Source organism: Callithrix jacchus, chromosome 4 (assembly GCF_049354715.1).
Source record: "Callithrix jacchus isolate 240 chromosome 4, calJac240_pri, whole genome shotgun sequence".
Classification (NCBI taxonomy): domain Eukaryota; kingdom Metazoa; phylum Chordata; class Mammalia; order Primates; family Cebidae; genus Callithrix; species Callithrix jacchus.
This window is the reverse complement of record NC_133505.1, coordinates 55,167,227-55,193,339: the sequence shown is the minus strand read 5'-3', so window position 1 is coordinate 55,193,339 and position 26,113 is coordinate 55,167,227. Positions and strand designations below refer to the sequence as shown.

Genomic DNA, 26,113 nt, shown 5'->3' with positions numbered 1-26,113 from the left:
GATTGGGTTTGATTGTCGACTTAAAAATATCTAACATTTCTAGAGTGTTTACTGCCTGCCATGTTCTATGTGAAATGTTTTTAATATACCATCTCATTTAATCTTCATAACAATCCTATTAGATGGTTATTATTATTGTTGTTGTTTTAAGGGAGAGGAATATAGAGGTGATAAAGGGTAATTTGCCCAAAGTCACACAACTAGTTAGTAGCAATGCTGGGATTTGATTCCTGAGAGCGAGTTTCAACATGGCTAACATTGCCTCCCAAAATTAGGAAGATAGAATGGATTTAGTTTACCTGCAACTTGACAAGAGACAATAAGGTTTTTTTCCTAGAAATCCTTTAGGGTGTTCTTTAATTTAAGAGAAAGTAGAGAGTAGAAGAAGAAAGGGAAGTCAAAAGATCAAAACAAGTTGAGCCAAGGATGGAATTGAGAACTATGGGTCAGATGAGGAAGGGAAAAGGAGCATGCATAAATAATTTTGCTTGTATTATAGAGATGGATCAGCATCTGCAACTTACTATTTCAAGGATCAATCTGCTGCAGAAATGGGGAACAAGTCTTGGCTGTACTTTAGAACCCTGAAACAAGAGGATATGCATATACGAAATAAGCAGGTACATTGCAATGAAAGGAGAGGTAGATGGTGACCTAAAAGCATGTACAAAAGGATGTCGTTTGTTAATTTAATTTTACATATGTCAAGTTATGCTCCTAGCTCTCCTATTTCCCATTCCCAAAAGATCTGTCAATAGATTCCCAAAGTAGTAAAATTCCCTTAATGGAATGACTGGTTCATAGTAAAAACAAAGGCAAATACAAAAGTTTGGGAGATGACAGTGAATATTCAGAATTCCCTTGAAATACAACTTCTAATTTTAGAATCTAAAAGTGCTAGAAAATAAATTAATAGATTCTCCCTCATAGGCAATATAAAAAGATTAGTTTTCAGAGAGACAGTATACAATAGAATTAAGAGTGTGGGGCCGGCCAGGTGCGGTGGCTCAGGCCTGTAATCCCAGCACTTTGGGAGGCTGAGGCAGGCAGATCACAAGATCAAGAGATCAAGACCATCTTGGCCAACATGGTGAAACCCCATCTCTACTAAAAGTTCAAAAATTAGCTGGGCGTGGTGGCGTACGCCTGGAGTCCCAGCTACGAGTCCCAGCTACTTGGGAGGCTGAGGCAGGAGAATTGCTTGAACCCGGGAGGCGGAGGTTGCAGTGAGCCGAGATTGCGCCACTGCACTCCAGCTGCCTTAGAATCCAGCTTTCTATGTTTGAATCCTGGCTCCACCAATTAATTTTGTTACAAAATTAATGAATAACAACATTATTTGTCTTACAGAGCTATTAGGGCAATTAAGTGAAGTGAAGCGTATTGGCTTCCTCTTTGTAGTGGCTATTTTACATATGTTATCACATTTGAGCTCACCCACATTTCCTTTAGGTAGGCATTATTATACAATCAATGGAAACTCAGAGAGGTTAAGTAAATCATCTCAAGTCATATAGTAGGTAAGCAACAGAGCCAGGATTTGGACTAAGCTATACCAATGTGCAAAGCTGATGCTTGTGTCATTATGGTAGCATGTATTATAATCACTAATCACATTTCCAGTTTACAACTGACCAACCATTTTTCCCACACACAACTTCTACACAAACTTTAAAGTAAGTGTTATAACTTTTTACTTTGTTATTTCCTTCCTCTAATTATTAGGTACAGCAAAGAGCAAAAGAATGTTCCCAAGCTCTCAGTCTGATTCTTGACATTGATCATGGAAAGCCAGTGAAGAATGCATTAGATATAAAGTTTGATATGGAACAACTGAAGGTAAGCTAAAAAAAAGAAAGTAATTTTTCCTTTTTCCTACAGTTCTTTAGTGTTTTTTGTCATCTGATTTTCTGATATATTGCAAGGTACAATATGACAAAGGGCTGCAACCACTGCCCCCCCAACACACACACACACACACACACACACACACACACACACACACACACAGCAGTACAAGTAATATATTGCAGCAATGAAGAATGCATTATCTTGGACTAGATATGAAATTGCCAATAGCTAGTCAGTTTTGATCTACAAAAATAACAATGTCATATGTTCAACTTAACTCCTGTGGAAGTATTATTAGTTCATGGACAGCTGCTGCATGTTTTTAAGCCTGATCTTGAAAATTTGACACAAGTTTTGGAGCAGGTGGAAAAATATCAGACAGAGTGGGCAGCATAAGCAAAGACTCAAAAGTGTGTCTGGCATGTGGAGTGCAGGGAATAGGGGAAAACTAGAGAGTAAGATGATGGTCTGTTCTCCAGATACAATGAAGAAATTTGTTGTCACCTCAAGCACCCACTCTCTTCTGTATCCTTGCCTTTGTTTATATTGTCCCCTTGGTTTGACACACCCTTCCCCTTAACTAACTCCTACCTAATTTCAAGACTCCAGTTAAGCATCACCTCCTCTAAGAAGCTTTCTGGACCCCAATGCCCACTCCTGGACTGGGCTCGCTGTCTGTCATGTGTGCTCCTTGGTGCCACTGTATTATATTACATCGTGCCTCTGTATGACTTTCTTCCCTGATGGACTGCAAGCTCACTGAAATGAGATTGAAGTGCCTGGCACAGAGGAGGTACTCAATAAATACTCACGGAATGAACAAACTAATAAACATGGAGTGAGGAGAGGCAGAAATCAGAACTTACGTATGAAGACCATTAAGTTTACTTTCCCCCTAAAATGCAATAAAAAATAAATAAAAAATTAAAAAAGTTTACTTTCAAACCTTTACATATGATATATATATATAATACATTTACATAAATATGTAAATGTATTTTTATATGTATATGTATATATGTCTATGTGTGTATGATATGTATAAATGTATGTGTGTATATGTATATTCTATTTTATAAGAAATTAAGGTATTTAACCATCTCCATTAAATGAACAATTATATGATTGACAGAATCATTTCTTCTAACACCATGAGATAGTTATAAATTTATATTATGCTTTTTCATGTAGGACTCTATCGATAGAGAAAAAGTAGCGGTAATTGGACATTCTTTTGGCGGAGCAACAGTTATTCAGACTCTTAGTGAAGATCAGAGATTCAGGTAAGAAAATAAGATAGTAGAGCAAGAGAATAGCAAATTATTGGAAGAGGGGGAGTAATAACTCATGTAAGATATTCTTTTTTCAATTAAATTCTTAGTGAAGAAGGGATCGCTTGGAGTTTATAAGGCTATTTTCTTTTTGCCTCCATCAAGTACTCTATATACACTTTTCTAGGCTAAAACATCTACTTCTCCTTCTATTAAAATCTCTCCCTACTCCCATATGTTTTCCCTCATTATTTTTGTCTACCCAAGGGCTTAACACTTTTCACTTAAAATTTATCTGAATATAATTTTTGTGACATGATGATTGTGATAATATTGTCATCTTACAGTACTGCCAGACTTCTCCAGTGGGCAGGACATTTTTTAATTAGGTTTTTTTCCCCTTCCATCTTTAAGATGGAGCTGGATCTAAAATTACGATTATCTGGGTAGGAGTCGGGACCAGACCCCATTTTTCTAGCTTGCAGGAACCTTTTCTTTCTTGAACGACTTCATTCCAGACTGACGAGGTCCCATAGGACCAACCATACAGAGAGCGGGCAGGATCATTTGTGAAACTTCACCTCAAATTTCTTAGAAGTCTCTTTCAGTGTAAGAGAATTCTCTTCTTTCATTCATTTAGAAAATGGTCAGGAAACATAGAATAAACTTACTTTTAAAAAGGATGTCAGTTACATTTTCAAATGATATGCTCCATATGTTTTTCTTCAACCCTCAGACAGTTTTTCAGCTGAAGTGCCTCTAAATATAAATTAATGGGTCCAGTTGTTACTCTGAAAAAGCTGTAATAAATACAGTACAAGGCAGATGAAAGCTCTGAAAACAGAGGTGCATTTATTATCTTTTTTCAGATACTCCACAGTATTGAAGAATTTATTATGTATTTTAAAATTTATTTTGAATAAAAAATTTTAAGGATATATCATTCAAATGGTTGCAATTCCTAAAAGGCATATAAAGAAAATGAGTATACTTAATTTCGGGTCTGTTGCCTTACAAAGCTAATCATATTCCTTTCCTACATTGAAGTATAATCCAATGAGATAATCCATAATAAACTGGTATGGTGTGTGTCCACCAATCCTAGCATTATTAGGAAGTCCTAAATGTTGGCTAGTATGTAACCGGCCTTCTTTCATCATTGTCAACAAATATCTACAGATGTGGTATTGCCCTGGATGCATGGATGTTTCCACTGGGTGATGAAGTATATTCCAGAATTCCTCAGCCCCTCTTTTTTATTAACTCTGAATATTTCCAATATCCTGCTAATATCCTAAAAATGAAAAAATGCTACTCACCTGGTAAAGAAAGAAAGATGATTACAATCAGGTAAGTATTAGTGACTTATTTCACTATCTGAAACAAACTTGAAGCTTGGGTAAACATCAGTGGATAGCATTTGGTAACCATTACAGAATTGCTGAATTGGTTGTTTAGACTTTCAATAAGGAGAGTATTAGATAATCTCAGTTTCTAAGTACATTTAGACTTACTCTCTTTAAAATGGGAATGTTAATGTATATAGTATGTATAGTGGTCATATTAGTCTGTTCTCACATTGCTATAAAGAAATACTTAAGACCTGGTAATTTATAAAGAAAAGAGGTTTAATTGGCTCACAGTTCTGTAGCCTGTACAGGAGGCATGGTGTTGGCATCTGCTCAGCTTCTGGGGAGGCCTCAGAAAACTTATAATTATGGCGGATGGCACTGGAGGCATGAGCACTTCACATGGCTGGAGCAGGAGGAAGAGAGGGATGGGTGAAGGTACTGCATACTTTTAAATAACCAGGTCTCACAAGAGCTATCACAATGACAGCACCAAGGGGAATGGTGTGAAACTATGAGAAACTACCCCCATGTTCCAATCACCTCCCACCAGTCCTTACCTCTGACATAGGGGATTCCAACTTGACAAGCGATTTGGTGGGGATACAGATCCAAACTATATCACTGGTAATTAAAACTAGCATTACACTACATTCTACTTAAATCTAAATACCAGAATATGCCTATACATTTTTAGGAGCAGAGCTAGGGGGAAGTATTCTATCATTAGGCTGGGCTAGGAACTCTTTAAAGAAAAAGTCAGATTACCTGTTGAGACCTGCCATATACTTATCTGATGAGAAAGAATATGAGTTTATAAATTTCCCAAAGCTATAATGGGGCACCATCAAGTATTGGCAATCCTTATATCCTGGATGTGAAAAAGAACTCCTGATAAGGTTTTGAACTCTCTGTGAGATATTACAAAGCAAAGGTAGACCTGAACTTACCCCTCTCCTATCTGAAACCTGATTTATTTAGAAGAGAAGGGAAGAGAAGAGGCAGGAAGGAAACATACAGAGTATGCAATAACCACTAAGGGCTCAGAGAACAGAGGGTCTCTTCCAACTGAAAGGGATTCTTAGATGATACTAAAATTGGATTTTGTAAGATCGAGAGAGTTTAGATAGTAAGGAAGCGTTTAGGTATTTCAGGCGAGGACTTCCATTTAGCTTATGTCTATGTTCAAGTCTCTCTAATTCTAAAACGGAAATAATACAAATCACCTAACCTTCCCTCAACCCTACTTCCTTACTAGGTTCTCACCTTGTCTTTCTTCCCTTCTCTGCTAGAAACCTTCAAAGAATAGTCAACATTAATTATTGCATGTGCTTATTTCTACCTCACTCTTTGACTCTTGTGGTCTAGCTTTCTGGGCCCCCACCAGATGCCAAAGCAGAAGCACTAAAAACTTCTGCATGCCACATCAGTGGCCTCTTTACAGCCCCAACCTTGCTCTCTGCATCCGTTCAACATTGCTGACCACCCCTCTTCCTGCTCCCTTGGCTACTACGACCCTCCTCTTTGCTGCTTCTCCTCATCGTTTATGCCGCTTCTTCCATTTCTCTTCCTCAGGCCAGTTCTCCACTGTCAGAGCATCCAAGGTTCTGCTCTCAATTCTCTCATAATCCTGCTGTTTATCTTCTTTATGTTTCTGACATTCAAGTTTCCTATTAGAATGTGGGGAATAGTGAGAGGGAGTTAAATGGAGTTGTTTTGAGCTTAGATAACTATAAGAATGATGTTTGTTTATAAGAACCAGCAGAGTGAAGAGGCAGAGTAGCTTTGGGCAGGGCTGGGAAGATGTCTTTTAACTTCACCATATCTAAGCTTGAGAACTGGGAAATCTGTATACAGATGTCTGGCCACAAATTGGATGATGACATAATTTACATGATATCATAGATGAAACATTTGAAGTAGAAGAGATTACAAAGTGAGAAAAAAGTTGGTCTGGCAATAGAATCCTAATGAATGCCTACATTCAGGCAATGAGAAATGGGTGAAGAGCCAGTGAAGAACACAAAGTGGTTAGGGTCAGAAGGGAAACAAAAAGAAAAGAAGTGCAAGAAAGCCATTAACTGTCAAATGTCCCAGTGGTGGTAGAAAATGGGCACTTAAAAAAGGCCCTATTTGACATTAGGCTATTGATGAATTCAGAGGGAAGTGCAAATGATTTTTTAAAGTGCCCAGAGTTTAATACTGGGAAAGGTGTTGTTTGTTTGAAATCTATTTCCTCTAAGGCTTAAATCTAAAGTGAATTGACTAGCATCAAATACATAGCACGTTCGAATGGTGAGGGGGAGGTGGCAGGTTCTGGCTCTGAGTTCAGGGACCTTTCAACACACAACACACTCCAATACTTGGAAGTATTCCTATTCACTAAAAAGCAGGAATCATTCCTTCTAAAATCAAGATACCAAGCAAGACCAGGATTCTATATGTTGTGTTTCTACAGGAAAGATGAATATACTCTGGGATCCCTAAACAAACAGTTTGTGACCCTTAAAGTGCATTTAAGTAGATCAAATTACAAGCTTTATTTCCTTGGTTTTCAGTAAATAGACCAACAAGGCCAGTATCTTTCCCGTACCCTAACTAAAAAAATTAATCTTATTAAACAGTGATACTTTTAAATGTCTTGTTTCTCTTTTCTCTAGAGGTTCAGTCCATCAGAATTTTGCTGACTTTACTTTTGGAACTGGCAAAATAATTGGACATATGTTCAAATTAAAGGGAGATATAGATTCAGATGTAGCTATTGACCTTAGCAACAAAGCTTCATTAGCATTCTTGCAAAAGCATTTAGGTAAGAAACTAATTTTTTTTCATGACCTAAATAAGATGACTCTCAGGATAAAATTGTCTATCTTAATACAGCTTTAGTACCATTTTAACTATTTCCAGCTGGTTTACAATGTAACAAGGCAGTAAATCAATTTGAAGACATAAATTTGAGAAAGTCAATTTTGCTGCTTTACATACTGTGTATCATAGAAAGCAAAAACAACTGTTAAAGCTAACTAACAGTCTTCATATGAAGACTGAACTGGACTGCCACGTTGAGGATACTGGCAGCAGGTTGTCTTACTCCTGTTCCATTTGCATTCAGCTGCTAAGGCAGCCACGGGGCAGCTGACACAGAGCACCTTTTCTCTACCATCCTGATGCAACTTGTGTAATTCCTAAGTCTGTATTGCCACCTAGGGGCACCAAATTGTTTAATGCACTCAAAAGTTTAATATGTTCATTAATGCTTTATATTTTACAGGACTTCATAAAGATTTTGATCAGTGGGACCACTTGATTGAAGGAGATGATCAGAATCTTATCCCAGGGACCAATATTAACACAACCAATCCACACATCATGCTACAGAACTCTTCAGGAATAGAGAAATAGGATTAAAGGGATTTTGTTAAAGTCTTGTTCTAAAACTGTCTAAAATTATGTGTATATGTGTACATGAGAGAAAGAGAGAGACTTTTAATGTATTTTTCCAAAGGACTCATTTTAAAATATAGGTGATACTATAATGGTGATTGAAGCTTGGGCTAAGATTTTTTTCCCTTTACATGTAAAGAATACAGTATACAATATTCATATCAACCTAAATTTTAATTTTACTAAGATGATTCCTTTTTAGTGTCAAAGTTAAAAACTGCTTTTACATTACTTTGATAGACAAGTAGGTTAAAACAGGCAAAATGCCAGTGGAAAACTGTTGCAATGATACAAGACTCCCTAAACATACAGTAAAAAACAAATTTCTTGCCTTTTATTCTCTATTCTGGGCAGTAGGGTTAGTTTTAGCAGCATGATATTTTAAGTAGAATTTGGCAGCACTTCTCTTTGACTTCTGGTCATGGTAACAAAAATTAGATCAAGCAAAAGCCATTGTTTTAGCACAGGATTGGTGGTATCCCAAAATTTCAAATCATGACTAAATGAGGGGTAGAGAAGGGTTAAGAATACTGGAGATAAGATGAAGGTAATGGATTAGAGAAAATCGGTAATTTTGGGCATTTTCTTTATTCTTTAAGGCATTCTACTTACTAATGAAAGGTTTCATTGGTATTATAGCTTTCAGTAGGGATTCCAGTTATAATACATTAGTTACTGACACAAAGGCTGTGAAGGATAAAACATTCAGAATTACATTTAGCTTCTTCATATTTCAATAATTTTATTTAATGTGTTCAATTCTATATGTAGTGGTAAAACAGAATGACATGATTAAATGGAGGTAAAAATATAGCTTAAGAGTTTATACACTTATAAATATGGGAATCATGGAAAATGATTTTATTTCCTAAAGGGATATAAAAATGTATACCACTCATTTGGTACCTTAGTCCTATCTTATTGGTTTCAGGTGAAAAGTCACTCATTCTGAGAAATCTGACTTCTGTATCCATTGATTAAATTTTTTAAAATAGAGAGCTAAACTCAGCTTGAAAATGAAGGCATTCTATAATCTGACCCTAATGCATCTTCTCTGAGCTTTGCTCCTGGCAATTCACACTATATTGTCTATATGAGTAAGCCAAACTTATCTATTCATTATCCCAGGAATAAGTAATATACTCATTTACCTCAATTACTTTAAATACAAAACCGTCTCCTTTCTACTTACTGAAATCATACCCAGTTTTTAAGGTTCATAACTCTATTTCCATTAGGCTTCAGAATCTGATAATGCTTCACAGACACACACATTTACCCCAGTCTCATTCAGCAAACCTTCTCCCTATTCATTATAGAAATAAACATTTCAACTGTATGGATGTCCCATTCAATACTTTTTTCTTTTTAAGTCTTTTGTTGGTGGCCCATGCTGATGCTGAAAGGAGAAAATTACTATTGAAAATATCTAATAAGGTTAAAAAGAAATAACCTAGCATAGTGCACAATGAGTATTTTTCAGAAAAAAGAAAGAAACATTTACCAAATGCCTACTTCTTTTCAGGGACTTTACATCAATTATTTCCAAAACACTGCAAGAAAGATTTTATTACCACCACTTTACAGATGGAGAAGATCAAAGCCCAAAATATTACATAATTTTCCCATGTCACATATCTGTTAAGCAGTATATAGCTAAACTCTGTTTTCAGAAACTAAGATCTATACTTTGCAAAATCATGTTTAAAGTCACAGGCTTTAAAGTTATGTAGGTCTGGGTTTTACCATGCCTTTGAGACTCACTAGCTGGCTGACCTTAGGCAACTTATTTAATTTCTCTAAGAAGCTTCAATTTTCTCACCTATAAAATGTGGATAATATTATTATGTACCTCAAAGTTGATGATTAAAGTGAAAAAATACATTTAAAGTACAAGTGACTAATATGTAAGAGCTTACATTTATTATCATGCTTTCCCCAATCCTCTATTATAGAGGAGAGAAGGAACCAAATATGTTCAAGAGTTTGACTTCCTTTTTAATAAAATAAGACCATCACATTAATGATAAACTTTATTTAAGGATAAACTTTATTCAAATCTTGTATTAGAATACTTCCAAATTCAAACAATGTTGTCAGATGTTTAGACAAACAGGTAAAGTTTCAAAATCAAGACAAAAATTCTGAAGGAGAGACTGCTAAAACGCTATCCTCCTAAGTAGTATCAACTAATGTACTTGTCATGAGGCTATATTTTTCTGTTTTAACTTAAACACTGTATTTGAAAGGTACCAAAATATTTTTTATTTTTTTGAGACAGAGTCTTGTTCTGTCACCCAGGCTGGAGTGCAGTGGCACAATCTTGGCTCATTGCAACTTTTGTTTCCTGGGTTCAAGTGATTCTCCTGCCTAAGCTTCCCAAATAGCTGGGATTACAGGTGTGCACCACCACATCCAGCTAATTTTTTATATTTTTGGTAGAGACAGGGTTTCACCATGTTGGCCAGGCTGGTCTTGAACTCCTGACATCAAGTGATCTGCCCACCTCGGCCTCCCAAAGTGCTGGGATTACAGGAGTGAGCCACCAAGCCTGGCCCAAAACAGTTTTTTGAAATGTAATGTCTTAGTAAACTGTTTAGCAAAATAAATCCTCCTAACGAATTAGAAACATAAGAAAATAAAAGGCAAAGGAAAGATCCCAGATCCATATATACAACAGTATCACTATAAATAGACTCCACAGTCAACCTGAGACCTATTTTGTTTTCCACCTATATAAAAGTTTTTGAAAATGACAGCTTCTTGTGGTTATATGTTTTCCAGTTTCTCAAATACTCTGTTGGTCTGGGTAAGATGCCACTTGTTCAAGAGCAGCTTCTGACTGATTGGCCACAGCTACAGATCCACAGTTAAATCTCCATCACTTCGAAACCCCTTTTCTAAAACAAAAAAAAGAAAAACTTCAAACTGAGAAAGAAACATACAAACAAAAGAAATTATTTACATGTGTGTTACCATGACAAATGTAATATTCTCTAAAAGGGGGGGAACAGATGAGTATTCTAATTACTATAGGGCATTATATCTATAGAAATAATGTTTTATTTTCTTCTTAATATTTTAGTTCTCACACTGTACCATCAAATCATCAAGTTTCTCTAAAAAATCATGAAATTGGCTTATTTTATATTTTGCTAAAATGGTGTTATGAAGGCTGATAATCAATTGGTTCTTTGTCCTTTTTGATTGGTGTGTATTTTCACATGATACTAAAGCTACCATGAGCTGATTTTATTCTCAATGTGCCTCAATTCTAAGAATCACTGCATTAAGTATGAACAGGAATGTGCAATACCAAGAACCAGCCAATAATTTGAATCTTATGTAAACTAAAGAGTCAGAAATTCCAAGAGATTATTTAACAAAGATCATTTAAACATACGAGCTAGTTAACAGAGAAAATTCTTTAAAATATGAATTTATCATATTCATAATTTAACTTTCAAGATTAATTCAATTAACAAATTTCCTATATTTCAAGAAATCCTCATCTTGGTTATATATTCCCATAAGTATATTTAAACATTTTTTTTTTTTACCTAAAGTGGTTTTTCTTCCCTACTACTTCCGTCCAAAAAAATTGATAAACCATTTTTGTTTGAGGGGTTCAGCATTAACTATATATACACACATATTTTGAGATGGCCCGACTTACACTGGTTTGACTTACAAATTTTCAACTTTATGAAACGTTTATCAGGGTACTCAAATGCATTTTAACTTGATAGTTTCAACTTACAGGTTTACCAGGATGTAGCCCCACTGTTGTAGCATCTGTATTTGAGTAATCTTTGCCTATAAATTTGTCAGGGTATTTTTACACTATTGGCTCAAGAATGTTATAATGCTACTGGACATAAGTTGGCAACCATTTGGTTTTTGGAAGGACTTTCGGTATTGAACTAGGTCTGCCCTAGCTATTTAATTCCTGGGTATTTATCCTAAGGAATTAGAGTTAATTGTTTCTTTCTTCTGTGGACCATTGTTTTTGATATTAAAAAAATATGACAGTTTGTATCATGTAACTGTAAAAATGTAAACACATTTGTAGCATGACCTTTTAAATAAAGCAAGATTTAAATAAAGCAAAAAAAAAAGCCTTTTAAAATGTGTTTGTGATTTTTATCTTTTTTTGTTTTGTTTAAAAATTACTGCTTTATTATTTTAATTTATTTTATTTTTATTGCATTTTAGGTTTTGGGTTACATGTGAAGAACATGCAAGATTGTTGCATAGGTACACACATGGCAGTGCGATTTGCTACCTTCCTCCCCATCACCTATATCTGGCATTTCTTCCCATGCTATCTCTCCCCAGCTCCACACCCCCTGCTGTCCCTCCCCTATTTCCCCCAACAGACCCTGGTGTGTGATGCTCCCCTTCCTGTGTCCATGTATTCTCATTGTTCAACACCCACCTATAAGTGAGAACATGTGGTGTTTGATTTTCTGTTCTTGTGTCAGTTTGCTGAGAATGATGGTTTCCAGGTTCATCCATGTCCCTACAAAGGACATGAACTCATCGTTTTTGACTGTTGCATAATATTCCATGGTGTACATGTATCACATTTTCCCTGTCCAGTCTATCACTGATGGGCATTTGGGTTGGTTCTAGGTCTTTGCTGTTATGAACAGTGCTGTAATGAACATTTGTGTGCATATGTCCTTATAGCATAACAATATTTTTAAGACTTGGTAATTCCAGGTGATAAAAGTATTTTGTTTTAAAAACACAAGTTACCTTTCATTGTGGTATCATCCGACGACATGAAGTAAACATCTTTTCCTACTCTTTGGGATACATCCTAACAAAAGGAACCTTTGAATTACTATTGATTCTTTGTTATAAGTACAAAATAATTTAAATCCAAAATGGAACCACAGATAAAATGAGAAAATATGTAAACAATAAAATGTATTTCTATCAAAATTATGAAAATCTGATTTTATAATGAAGAATCACGTGAAGTTCGTTTTCTATTCTTCAAATACTCATTTCTCTAGAACATAGTCCTGGAGCATTCTACACATGGAGTAAAGTGCCCTTTTCCAATTTTTAGCTCCCAAACCCCCAACAACTCTGGTAATTGGTGAAGGAGGGAGGGACATCATTGTTCAAGGGGATGCTACTCAAACATAGTATCCACATAGAGCCACATGTGCTTTATTAGAGAACAATGAAAAGGGAAATATTTCTCCTATATTCCTTTTAATAACTAATAGCATCATGTAGACATGCATTATGTGATACAGAAACTAATAAGATATTCTTATGGTAAAATACAATATCTCATATAAGACACCAAACTTTTTAAAAAAGTAATTAGATTCCTAGATCATAGTGACTTGATGTATCATTAAAAAAAGTCATGCATAATACAGTATTCAGTTTGTAAGGAAAACTAGCTGATTTGTAGACAGGTATTCTGATTTAAGAGCTTCCTCAAATTTGAGGGAAAGATATTTAAATCCCATTAGTAATCAAATAAAAATTTTTAGAGCCTTACTCATTAGTAGTTTCTATATGTCTGCTAAGTGGCTTAGTCAAAGCCAGAGGTAGTTATGTATTTATTTATTTATCTAGATATATTATTTTATGTCTACTTTAAATAGTCCTAAATAGTCCTTTTCTATGTGGCAGGCATAGGGAACTTTATCCAAACTGAATCTTTTTTTTTTTTTGAGATGGAGTTTCGCTCTTGTTACCCAGGCTGGAGTGCAATGGTGCAATCTCGGCTCACCGCAACCTCTGCCTCCTGGGTTCAAGCAATTCTCCCGCCTCAGCCTCCCGAGTAGCTGGGATTACAAGCACGCGCCACCATGCTCAGCTAATTTTTTGTATTTTTAGTAGAGATGGGGTTTCGCCATGTTGATCCAGGATGGTCTCCATCTCTTGACCTCGTGATCCACCTGCCTCGGCCTCCCAAAGTGCTGGGATTACAGGCTTGAGCCACCGCGACCGGCCCCCAAACTGAATCTTATATGTACATATGTATGCATTTCGCTGCGGATTCTTCATAACTAATGGATGGAGACAACCCGAATGTAAAAAACATTTTAGTAAATACTGGTGCAAAAAGTGTATTAGATTGTTACTTTTGACATAAGCAAAAAAGTAACTAACATAAGGTTAAGAGATGTTCAATGATTTTTAATAGTAAAAATTGCAAGCGACCTAAATATCCAATACTATATAGGAAATGATTTAATACATTATGGCTCACTACTGTCATGCAGCATTATTCAGCTATCAAATATTGTTTATGACCTTCTGGCTACAGCCAAGATGGAATAAGCTGACTATAACCTCTTTCTTTCACTGATTACAATGAAAAATTCTAGATAGAATATAAAAAATTACTCAAAGACTCCAAAATGAACAGGAACAGGTAGACTGAGAATTAAAGTAAAAAACTTTAATAATGACTCACAACAGGAGTGAGTTTCCTTTTCTTTTTTTACTTGTCTCCAGATTTTGTTCGGAGGGTGGGCCAAGTCAAAACTGCCCAACTACAGTAGACAGTAAAACTCTTGAGAGAAATTTTTTTTTTCTTTTTTTTTTTTTGAGACGGAGTCTTGTTCTGTTGCCCAGGATGGAGTGCAGTGGCACAATCTCGGCTGACTGCAACCTCTGCCTCCTGGGTTCAAGTGATTCCCCTGCCTCAGCCTCCTGAGTAGCTGGGACTACAGGCATGCACCACCATGCCCGGCTAATCTTTATGTGTATATATATATATATTTTAGTAGAGACAGGGTTTTGCCATGTGGGCCAAGATGGTCTTCATCTCCTAACCTCGTGATCCACCCGCCTTGCCCTCCCAAAGTGCTGGGATTACAGGCATGAGCCACTACGCCCGGCCAAGAAATTTCTTATTTATAGCCAGAGGACTAGGGATAAAGGAACCCTGAATGCTAGAGAGTAAGAAATCCCTTTGCTGAATTGTGGTATTTTTTTTTTTTTCTATTTTTCTTCTGGCCATGCCCTGAGGGTGGCTAGCCCCAGGGTGACATCTATGGCAACACAGTTACCTACAAATGTGAGAGATGACCCGTCTCTCTAGCCAGTGGAACCAGAAAAAGAGCTTTCTGTCATCTGGAGAGTAATCGGAGGAGATTGTTTTTGTCCTCTCTTTTCTCTATCTGCTTTAGTCTTAAGGCAAGCTCAAACAGAACTGTGTGGTGGAACAGAGGTTGAGAGAAAAATACTGTCTGGCTAGGGGACCAGAAAAAGGGAGACCATTAGAGGCTTGATAGAAGAGGATCCTGGGTGCCAGGAAATGTGGAGGAAATCTTAGAGAGGAAAGGAGTTGAAAATGTTTAACTCCTAAGGCTACCTAAGAACTACAAGTCTCCGGATTGCCCCTGAACTATGCACATGTAGAACAGAGCCAAATAAGCACAGCAAAGTCTTCGACACCTAACTACTATATAAACCACTGACCAAAGTCCCTGACTACCCTGGGTGGCTTATGTACTGGGAAGACCTGAACAACATAGCAAAGGCTTTGAAAACTAAACTGACAGGAGAATCACCAACTACAGAAGGAGAAAGAGAACATGTGTTATGAATTGAAACCAGCTGACCACCTACTTGGTTCCAAAGAACCAAGGAAAGCTGACAATTTCTCTATGGAGAAAGAAAATCAACAGCTGCAAACCCCAAGATGACCAGATATTGAAACTATCAGACAAAGATTGTGAAGTGAGAAGTTCAAGAAGTTCAACAAACCCCAAACAGGATAAACTCAAATGTCAAGCACATCACAATGTCACAGTAAATTGCCCACCATACAGTTTTAAATGAAGAAAAACAATATAAAACTATACATAGGATGAAATCAATTGTGTCTAAAATATGTAGATGAAATACTTATATTCCATATAAACAGAAAAATTATAAAAGAAAACCAAACTGGTCAACCCATTTCTCTCTGGATGGGTGTATTACAGGTGATTATTACTTTCTCATTTTTAATATCGTTATGTTTCCAAGGTTTTCTGCATCTCATATGCATTTTATAAGACTCATGAACTTTGAAAAATCTTCTAATCAAGGAGTAAAACATTAATAACTAATTTTCTCAAAAGAATACTTGGCATAAAGAGGAAAATCATTGATTTTGTTATTGCTGTTTTAAATATTGTTACAGGATTTTTCTTCTCATTTTTTCCAAACACAAGGGCTTTGGAAATAGTTTCTTAAATCACCTTTCAAAATGAAGAACAATGCTCTCACTAATTTCTATTTATAGAATTCCATACCTTAGGTGGACTCTTATCTAATTTGGGTATGCAATTCCAGACATTCTCAGGGTTCACTATCTCCTCCATACCATTTGAAAGGTTCAAAACCTACAGAAGAAAACGTAACTTTGTTTTAAGTGTCCAGTTCAAAAAATGAAACTGATTTATGTACCAGAGCAATGATTTTAAAACTAATAATAATAATTATTATTATTATATTATTATTTTGAGACAGAGTCTTGCTCTATTGCCCAGGCTGGAGGGCAGTGGCATGGTCACAGCTCACTGTGGCCTCGACCTCCTGGGCTCAGGAGATCTGCCCACCTCAGCCTCCTGAGTAACTGGGACTACAGGTGCACACCCACCACCCCCAGCTATTTTTTTGTATTTTTGGTGGAGACAGAATTTCACTATGCTGCCTCCAGTCTGGTCTCCAACTCCTTGGCTCAAGTGATCCACCTGTGTTGCCCTCCCAAGTGCTGGGATTACAGGCATGAGCCACCACACCTGGCCCTAAAATGAAATACTTTAAAAGACAATTAAAATGATTTTATTGAACTTCAATCTTATGTTTCAAACACCATGCTACTTCAGTTTCCCAAACATATATAGAGTATCTATGACTGGCGATCAAAGATACAATTTCAACATCAAAATAGTTCAAAATCTAGTGTAGAAAAGACCTCTAAATAGATAATTACAATAAACTATAGGAAGTACAGAATATGTAATAGGGGGTGTAGGAATGTAATATGGAAATAAGGCTTTTAAAAAATTTTTTTTGCGGGGAGGTGAGAAGGTTGAGGACAAGGATGAATTTAGAAAATAATGTCAGTGAATACTCCCTGGTAGAGGCAATGGCTAAGTAAATTGGACTTAACCAGTTTGGTAACAGGAGGGAATATAGGTAAAACAGAACTGCATTATTAAATAAATTGTAATAGCAAGCAGATAGTATACATAAAAGAAGCCAAGCACTTTGATGTCCATTTACTATAAAGTACAAAATATGAAGAATTAGGGCCAAAGAGAGTACATAAACACTTAACCCTGAAGGACTTCCTATGCCATGTTAATGAGCTTGACTTAAATGTTCCAGGCCAGTGGCTCTCCAATTTTAATGAAATATAAATGCACATCCTGGAATCCTAATCCCAGAAATTCTGAATCAGCAGGCCAGGCCAAGGCCTAGGAATCTATAATAAAATTTAAAAAATACACCAGGTAATTCTGAAACAGGTGGTTTTCAAATTACAGAAGAAACAGAATCTCCTGGATGTAGTCAGATTTGCAATTGCCAAACTTCACCCTGACACTGTGGACAATCAATTTAAGGAAGACTAGAAGAAGTAAACCAAATAGGTTATTAGAGTAATGTAGTTGTGAAATGACTCAACTAAGGTACTGGCATTAGATATAAAAAGTTCCAACTAAGAGACAAGATATGTAAAGTGCAGAACTAGGTGACTAACAGAATTCAGAAAGGGCAAGAGAAATAGACGAAACAGCCTAGGATGATTTCTTGCTAGGATTCTTATATATGGTTATTAAAAATATTTGTGCATTACATCAAATTATCAGGGGAAATAAGCAGGTAAACATTTGTTCAATCATATTCTCTAGTCTGACAGAGTCTGGTAAAATTTCCTTAACAGTCTGCAAATACAATTGGAGATAAAGTACTTAAACGTCACTTACCCTTGTTCCTCCTTCAGCTGTTTCTAAAATCTCACATTTAGACCATGTGTTTCTTAGACTTGACCACACAACACATTTAGATCCAACAGTAAAGGCTTTCAGAGGGTAGGTGTTCTGTGGTTGAGCTGCCAAATTGAACTGCGTAAGACTCAATGCATATCTCTTAATTCCTTAATGTAACATACACAAGCAAAGCATTTTCCTAATCTGCATTATTTCTATATCATCAATATCATGTAATTAGTACACTGGTATGTGTCTCCCTCAATTTTATTTAAAATTCTTCCAGTGCCCCTCCCCATATAATCTCTTACTGCTTTCCTAAACCAACCAACCAACCAAACAAAAAATCACCATCATCAGGATGTGAATCTGATTTCTAACATTGAAAATCACTACTAAAATACGGTACTGTTAAGACAAGTGATGTTTTCTGTACTTACAACAGCCATTTATATAGCAAAGCAGCACGTTGCAAGTGAGCATTCTTATCACAGAGTTAACACTATTATTAAAATATAACAATGAGGAATAAATATCTAATGCAAGGCTAATACTTAGATAACTTAAGTGTACCCACAGGATGGAATACAATGCAAAAAAAATATTTTGAAAACACTTTTAAGGGATTAAAATTCAGGATTCAATACTGTATGATAGTACAATCTAAATTGTTTTTAAAACTGCATGTAGTAGACATACAAGGAGGGTAAAGGACAACAAAAGGAAAACACATGGTGTTAACACTGGTCACTTCTTGGTGATTTTCATTCTCACTGTTCTATATTTTCCTTATTTTGTACATTGGTTCAAATTTAATAATATAAAAATTGCAAATGTATAGCATTGATTATAAAAAGCTAGTTACCCATTTAATGTAACAACTCTTAAGTAGCAAAGAAAACAGCAACAAAAATTATTTATTAAAAAGTTAATATAATAGATGTTCTCCAAGATTTACTCATGACAACTTTTTTGATTAATATAGGCTCCCTAAATTAATTTTTTTGTTTGAGGGTTTCTAATGAATTGCAAGATCAATGCATGGCATAGTTAAGTCTAAAAGACCCTGTTAAATAATCCCTACTGTAAATTTATGCCTGTAGTAGTGCTTGGCAAGGGAATACCAAGTTTTATAAAACTTAACAACACATACCCTCTTGATTATAAATGTGATTACATTCTAAATGTGATTACCTTTTAGAGACTCACAGATTTTAAGGATTCAATTTTTAAACACAAAATTAATATTTCAGCATTTCTTCTAGCATATACTATTTGGCACTCATTTCACAAATATATTTTCCCCAAGTTTAAAATGCGCTTAATAAAATCCAATCTGATTCAATTCCCAGGTTTTTAATTATTCCTACAAAAAATTATTTTTTGGAAATCCACATAAGAATCATTCTCCTTCCTTTAAAAGAAATAACAACTTTGGAAAGTAACTACGTTAAACTTAAAAGAACACTTTGGGAGGCTGAGGCAGGAGGACTGCTTGAGCCCAGGAGTTCGAGAACAGCCTGGATAACACGATTTACCCGTCTCTACAAAAAATAAAAAATTTACCTGGGTATGGTGACACATGCCTAGTCCCAGCTACTTGGGAGGCTAAGGTGGGAGGACCACTTGAGCCTGGGAGCCAGAGGCTGCAAGTGAGCCAAGATTGCACCACTGCACTCCAGCCTAGGTGAATGAGCAAGATCCTGCCTCAAAAAAAGAGTAAAAGGGGGAAAAAATTTCACGTACCTGAGACATGATCTGGTAAATCATTATTGTGCTTCCTTCCATCACTGCTTTCTTCCTCAGAGAAGAAAGGCATCAATGCTGAAATGGCTTCCTTGTTTTTACACTCTATAAATTCTTCTTCATATATATTCATTTTAATCTGTGTTTTAGGATCACAATCTGCTCCTTGTAGATGCTGCTGGTCATCAAAAGATTCCACACAACTTGACTTTCTCATGTCCTCAGCACACATGGATTCTTGTGCTTTCTGACTAATTCCTAAAGACAAAGAATCCATCTTGTCATCTAGAGGCAGCTGGGCTGTAGGTAGTTCTAGTTCTGGCTGTTTCTCAGTTTCACAGCCGAGAGGAAACTGCACTATGAATGGCTCCAGGGTGCCTTCTGTGGCATGGTCTTGGGAAAGCAGCACACTCGGTGGCATGAGGCTTAACTCCTCTTTTTTTTCATCCACCACCGGAGAATTCTGTAACTCAATAGATTCCAGTTCTAAGAATTCTTTGGATTCATCATCAGGGGAAAGTGGCACCTCAAGTGAATTCAGTTCTAGTATCTCCTTTATTTCATTAGCATGTGGCAGTAACGTGTTAGATCCTGTAATTAGGTATTTATCATCAAACTTTGCTTTGTCAATTAGATGGCACTCTATTTCAGGTTCCAGCTCCTCAGCATCAATTTTATCTTTGCAGGGGTTTTCAAAACTTTCACAAATGTTAACAGTTTTAGGGTCACGGAAGTTACCTGGTTTGGTTTCAGTAATGTTTACATCTTTTTCAGTTCTTTCAGCAAGCTCATCTGTTTGTGGTTCCATATATGACGTTTTATTTTGTACAACTTTATTACTTAATTTCTTAAGTCCTACATCAAGACAGGAGGACCCAAGAGCCTGCTTTATCTCTGAGCCAGTATTTTCATAGGGAAGAGTACTCTTAGTAATACAAATCTTAGAATATTTCTCCATTTTCTCATTAATACTTTTACCTTTGCTTTTCAAGTTGACAGTTGCTAAAGGGATATCACAAACATCCCTTTTGATTTCTAATATTGTTACTTCCAACACATCCTCTGTTATTATTTCATAGAAATAGTCATTTCCCTCTTGAGAGCATAAGCCTCCTGAAATGTTAAATCCCGAGAGGCAACATGGAAAGGCTTGCATGGGAACCGACAAAAGTTCAGAAGGAATGGCCCAGAGTGCTTTTGGGTCGACATAGTCTTCAATGTTTCCAAAGTCCACAAGCCTGACAGATACAAAATAATCTTCATAAATATTAGTGATAAGTGCCCTATAATAATGTCCATCTTCTCTGTATCTTACTATACAAGGATCTCCAATATGAGGACACTGGATACAATTTCTCCTGTCTTCTACCTGTTTTCCAGCAGTCTGTACTTCTACTTCTAAATACTGAAGTTTCTCGGTATCAGCAAACTGACACCAAAAATACTCAGGTCCATCTATCACAGTGGCATAAGCTCTTACCATTTTTGTTTCTGGATTATACCAGTTAAGAAATACTGACGTGTCAATGTCTAATTTGTTAACGGACTTTGAACTGGCACCTTTAATTACTTGGGCAGAAAGTTCTATTTGAGATTTTTCACTGAGAGCGTTCCCGCTAATCATATCATCTGCTATGGTCCCGTGTTCATCAGCAAGAATAACTTCCCATCTGTCTCGAAATTTAACAAATTCACAACTTATTACAGCCTCACTGGTCCGTTGGGAAAAGTAATGCATCATTTTCTTGGAATTGTTATTGTCAGGAACCCCAAATCCCTGCAAGGAGCAATGAATACACAATCCTGGCAATACTGCATTAACAAGGTCAAGTCTACCTATTTTGTTAATATGAACCACAGAAACATTGCCATAATCTATAAACTGCACAGAGAGAAGGTCATTGGGTTGTTGCTCCTTGACCACAGCACGGTACCATAAATTGTCTTCTGGGAAAATAGCACAAATCACATCTCCTCGTTGCAAAGGTGGACCTGCATAAGATTTGGGCCTTGTTTCAACACTGTTTAATCTCTCTGAAAGATGATAAATTTCAGATTCGTCTTCTATTAGTTGAACATAAAAGTCTGATAGGTCATTTACATGAGAAATATACACAGTTGTTTTAAAGCCAGGCATTATAGTCTTCTGTGGGAACTCATGAAATTTCAGAAGAAAATCTTTGTCACATGAATCTCCTATTTTTCTCTCTGAAAGAGTGGTTTCTACTCCTTCTGTTTTCAAGGATGGCTCAGCAGAAATTTCTTTCTTTTCTGTTGTTAATGGGAAGACTTGACAATTTTTATTTCCCACATTGACTTGATATCGAGTGACTAAGTTTGTTTCTGTTAAACTTTGTAAAAGTTTGAGTTCCTTGTATGATGAGTTGATCTTAGGTGTATATGACTCTTTCAACATCTCTTTACCATGTAACTTGTTCCCTGATTGAGTTAAATACTCTGTACATGGCAATTTCATATTCGCATTTTTTTCTGCAAGAGTTTCAGTTGCAGAGAGGAGCAGTTCACTTTCCTTTTTTCTATCTTTGTAACTAAGTAGCCCTAACTTCTTATTAATACTAGCAGTAATTTGAATATTGTCATCATATAGTTCTATAATTAGTGTTCCATCTGGATCTTTTGCTACAACTAAAGCCTTGAAAGAATTATCTAAAAGAGTCTCCTGAAACCACACCACAACTTCTTCTGGTATAAGATCAGGAATATCAGATAATGAACATTTGACAGCTTGCATGGGCAAAAGTAAGACATCATATGCATCACTAGGTATTGGAAGCACATCATCACTTGTTACTACATAAATGTTCCCGAAATCAACAAAGAAGACTTTCTTTGGCTCTTTCTCTATTACTATGCCCCTGTACCAATTTCCATCAGTATACTTGGCAAGGCACAAAGTTCCAGGGTTCAAAGGAGATGTTTTTAAATTCAGCAAAACTTTACTTAATTGTATAATACTACATGACAACTGTTCTAAAATATTTGCATTTCTTGCCAGCTGGCAATAAAATGTCCAAGGGTCATCAACATGTGTTATATACACTAATTCTTCACTTCCAATTTTCATATCGTGCGTAGAATAGAAGTAAGAATGTAGCTGAAGAAAGGACTCCAGAGGCTTCTGAAGTTTTACTGGTCTCGCAAGTCTCTTTTCTACCAAGAAATGGCATGCACTCTGAAAGGGTGTTAGCAAATCCACAACATTAAATAGTTCTTCATCATTAATTGAAGCCAGAGCATATATTGTACATTTTAATTCTAGATTTGTTTGCCATGCATTATCTACAAATTCATTAAAAGCTTGTATTGCCTTTTCACCCCAAACAAAAGGATTTTGGCCAGTTGGTTGAATTATATTATAAAGACTGCACCTAAAAGCCTGAGCCTTAACCTTGAGAAACTCTTCGCTAATTGAATAAATATTCTGCACAGATACCATTTCTCTGTCCCCATAATCTACAAATATTACACTAACATGCTCCACAGATTGTATCCCAGTAATGAGAGCTCTGGACCATTGTCTGTTTACCGTTCGCTTAGCCAAACAAGCACGGGTGGTTCCCAGGTAAGGAGCAGCTGTATTTTTGCAATAGTCCTGAATATTAGACATTAGAGTTTTAAGTGCTTGTATGTTCCTGGTCAGCTGACACCAGAAATAGCCAGGGTTTTCAATATAAGACACTCTAACTTCTACTGTACTTCCAACTTCCAGCTCTCCTTTACTAGAAGAGCCTGGCTTAATTTCCAATAAATTCTGTATAGGAGGAAAATAAACAGATGCTCTTTTCTCTTTTTCCCGAACAACCAGTTTAGTTGAACCATTTGTCACAACTGTTGTGTCACTCAAAGCTTTCGAAACAGATGTAGCTTTATTCTCTCCCTTGGCTTTCTGTTCTCCTTCTCCTGTCTTGGCAGAAGATATTTTGTTATTCTCCACAGTAAAATGATTTGAAATGTGCCCTGGGGAGTGGGCATTTACTGGGATATTTTCCTTTGTTTCAAATTCCTGATACTTGGCATATCCAGCTTGGGCAATTACCTTACTAATGTTTTCTTCCCCTGCTCTTGATTCATCAAGAATCTCAATAACATACTGATGATCCTGTTTATCAAGAATATGGATGACTAATTCTTTGTGGAGCACAGTCTTTTTAAAAAAGGAAACTGCCTCTTGGCTCCAAGTTTTTCCTAAAGGCCAAATATCAGCTAGGGTGCACTTCAGAGCCAATATTGGTAGCTTCCTAAACTGAGGAAGCAGCATCCTTATGTCACACCAGTCCACATTTTCCGAATTGCCTCGGTCAACTAGGAATACATTCACACTCTTGTCATCCAATTTGGTGACTATGGCCCTATAATAGCCATTTTCTTTCCACTTGACACAGCAAAGGTCATCAGGTTCAGGTTTCAAAACTACACCATCCAGCTTACTGGCAGAGGAATAGAAACCACACATTCTCCTCATCAGCTTACTGAAGGTGACATTGTGTTTCCTCAACCTAATCCAGAACTCAGAAGGGTTTTTAACAAACTCTACCTGCGCATCATAGAAGGTATTCATCTTTAACCTGATAGATCTTAAGGCCGGGAGTGAAATCTCTTCATCTACTTCTTCAGCAGGAGACTGAGACTGAGGAGATGTTTCTGTTTCCTCTTTCTCTGTTCCCTGGCTCTGAAGGACTCGGTCAGCCAAGCAACACGACTGTACTCCGAACACATGGTTCAGATTAATCCCATCTTCTCCATACAGGGTGACATAATATACATGCTCAAAGGAGCAATAAAATTCAATCTTTGCATTCACTGCCTGGCCCAGTATCAGTGCCTTCAGGTCACCGACCTGTGACCGAGACCAGCCTCTCCCACTGTCCCAGAGTCCATACAAAGCACAAGGGTAAGTCACCACTGGCATTCGAAAATATTCAGGCAGCAAGTATCGAAGGCTGCTGCAACTCACTAACTCTTTCCTTCCAGAGTCCACGTGAAGCACCTGGGCACAGCGCTGAGGCCGAAAAGTCTCAAGCAAGAGCGCTCTATACCAATGTCCATCCAGGCCACAGGATGCACACGGAGAGCCCGGCTTGTCTGGACTCTCCTCCCTCTCCTCCCAGGTGAGGCTAGTAGAGTTCTCATCCCCTGTTCCGGTGGAACCCTGGTATACCTGGGCCATGCTGTCAGAGAGGCGACGGATCTCCTGTGAGAGGCTGCGGAGTTGGCAGTGAATGCGGTGGGGATGGCACACTTGGGTTACGACCACAGGCTCCGTCACGCCCAACTGCAGCTGGGGATAGAAGTAATCCAGGCCAGGCTGTTTTTGCCTGGGCAGGACTCGAGAGAGAACCGGAACCCCGGCGGCGCCCACGCTAGCAGTGGTAGCTGAGAGAGCGCGCTCCAGCAGCGAACGGAAGAGGCTGTCGGGTACCCTCCGAGCCAGGCCCAGCTCCGCCATCTGTTGGAACACTTCGGGCACCTCCAGGAGGACCAGGCGATGGAGCAGCAGCACGTCCAGGACACACCCGTGCACCTTCTTGCCCTGAAGGTTGCTCAGGAAGTCCACGGCGTCGGTGGGCCAGTGCTGCAGTTCGCCCGCGCTTGCGCCGCAGCTTGCCGGTACCAGGCCCGCCAGCACGCAACCCAGCACCTCCGAGGGCAAGCGGAAGAACTCTCTGCGCCCCGGCGCCAGCGAGCCTGCGCCGGCAGTGATGGTGCGGCCCTCATCCAGCAGGAAGACACGGCTCTCCTGCGCCTGCCGGCTGACCACGCGGCAGCGGTGCCACAGAAGCCCCACCTGCACCAGGCACAGCTCGCCGGGCGACGCTGAGGCGCTGCCGAGCGCCCACTGGCCGCGCGTCGCCGCCGCCTCCTGGATCTCCCGGCTCAGCTGCAGGTACTCGCCCCGCCGCTCACCTACCAGTCCCCACAGCTGTACCGGGATCACGTCGGGATGCACGTCCACGAAGGACACCCGCAGGGCCAGCGAGGCCCCGGGCGCCGGCAGCCCAGGCGTCGAGCACATCTTGACCGCCCCCACTTCCGGAAAGTCAGGGCCGCGAAATTCTCCGCGCCGCCGGAAGGTGAGTCCCAGCCAAATTAGGTTCAAAGGACCCAGCGCACAGGAAGGACGCCTGGCGAGGCGCCTCCTCGGTGATGCTCCTGTCGAGGGGCCTCCGGGACTTGCGCTGGCTGACAGGTAAGACACGGTGGCCCCACCAACCGCCAGAAGTTGCGCAGCCCGGCACGCGTTTACTGCGCGCGCGCGGTGCCGCCACTTCCGGCCGCGGGGAGTGGTCCGGCCGAGTGGAGGCCTGGGGTTGGCCTAACGCCTTAGGGCCCTAGGGAATTGGCGGGACGTCCAGAAAGCCCTGAGGTGGGAGGTTTGGGACACAGCCTGAGTCTCCTCAGGCGCTTCGACTCTGGAGACCGCCGTTGTGATGGCCTGGTACAGGGCTGTGGTGAGGACCGATCAGAG

The 26,113-nt window shown here is 38.2% G+C and overlaps 2 protein-coding genes across 23 annotated transcripts in view; one reads left to right on the top strand and one right to left on the bottom strand.

Annotated features, from left to right (window-relative positions):
- The window catches only part of PLA2G7 (phospholipase A2 group VII), a 30,614-nt gene extending 18,570 nt beyond the window's left edge, over positions 1–12,044 (top strand). For 6 of the 16 annotated variants that reach the window (XM_035295839.3, XM_008994533.5, XM_035295837.3 and 3 more), the window contains 6 exons: positions 500–620; positions 1,726–1,839; positions 3,043–3,134; positions 4,302–4,472; positions 7,132–7,280; positions 7,743–12,044. In XM_035295839.3, coding sequence (XP_035151730.1) covers positions 500–620; positions 1,726–1,839; positions 3,043–3,134; positions 4,302–4,472; positions 7,132–7,280; positions 7,743–7,873 — 778 coding nt within the window. In that variant the 3' untranslated portion in view covers positions 7,874–12,044. The remainder of the gene's footprint in view (positions 1–499; positions 621–1,725; positions 1,840–3,042; positions 3,135–4,301; positions 4,473–7,131; positions 7,281–7,742) is intronic. The other 10 variants (XM_078369340.1, XM_078369337.1, XM_078369335.1 and 7 more) reach the window with 3 other exon arrangements.
- TDRD6 (tudor domain containing 6) lies at positions 9,948–25,881 on the bottom strand. 7 transcript variants are annotated; one of them, XM_008994534.5, is made up of 5 exons: positions 19,627–25,881; positions 17,878–18,002; positions 16,198–16,287; positions 12,677–12,740; positions 9,948–10,815 (listed from the first exon to the last, which is right to left on the bottom strand). In XM_008994534.5, the coding sequence occupies exons 1-5, from the start codon at positions 25,658–25,660 to the stop codon at positions 10,772–10,774; spliced, it is 6,357 nt and encodes a 2,118-aa protein (XP_008992782.1). In that variant the 5' UTR covers positions 25,661–25,881; the 3' UTR covers positions 9,948–10,771. The 7 variants fall into 7 exon arrangements, 6 of the variants coding, with proteins under 6 accessions (XP_008992782.1, XP_008992783.1, XP_078225459.1 ...); XR_013534250.1 differs by lacking the exon at positions 17,878–18,002; XM_008994535.5 differs by lacking the exon at positions 16,198–16,287.
- Between the last annotated feature and the right edge of the window lie 232 nt (positions 25,882–26,113).

Excerpts from the sequence above, each read along its gene's own strand:
- TDRD6 (XM_008994534.5), bottom strand. The coding sequence starts at position 25,660 with ATGTGCTCGACGCCTGGGCTGCCGGCGCCCGGGGCCTCGCTGGCCCTG. Across the intron at positions 18,003-19,626 it reads TTTACCAGATCATGTCTCAG|CTCAACCACAGAACACCTAC; the intron begins GTACGTGAAATT and ends TCAATTTGGCAG. Across the intron at positions 12,741-16,197 it reads TAGATAAGAGTCCACCTAAG|GATGTATCCCAAAGAGTAGG; the intron begins GTATGGAATTCT and ends TCCTTTTGTTAG.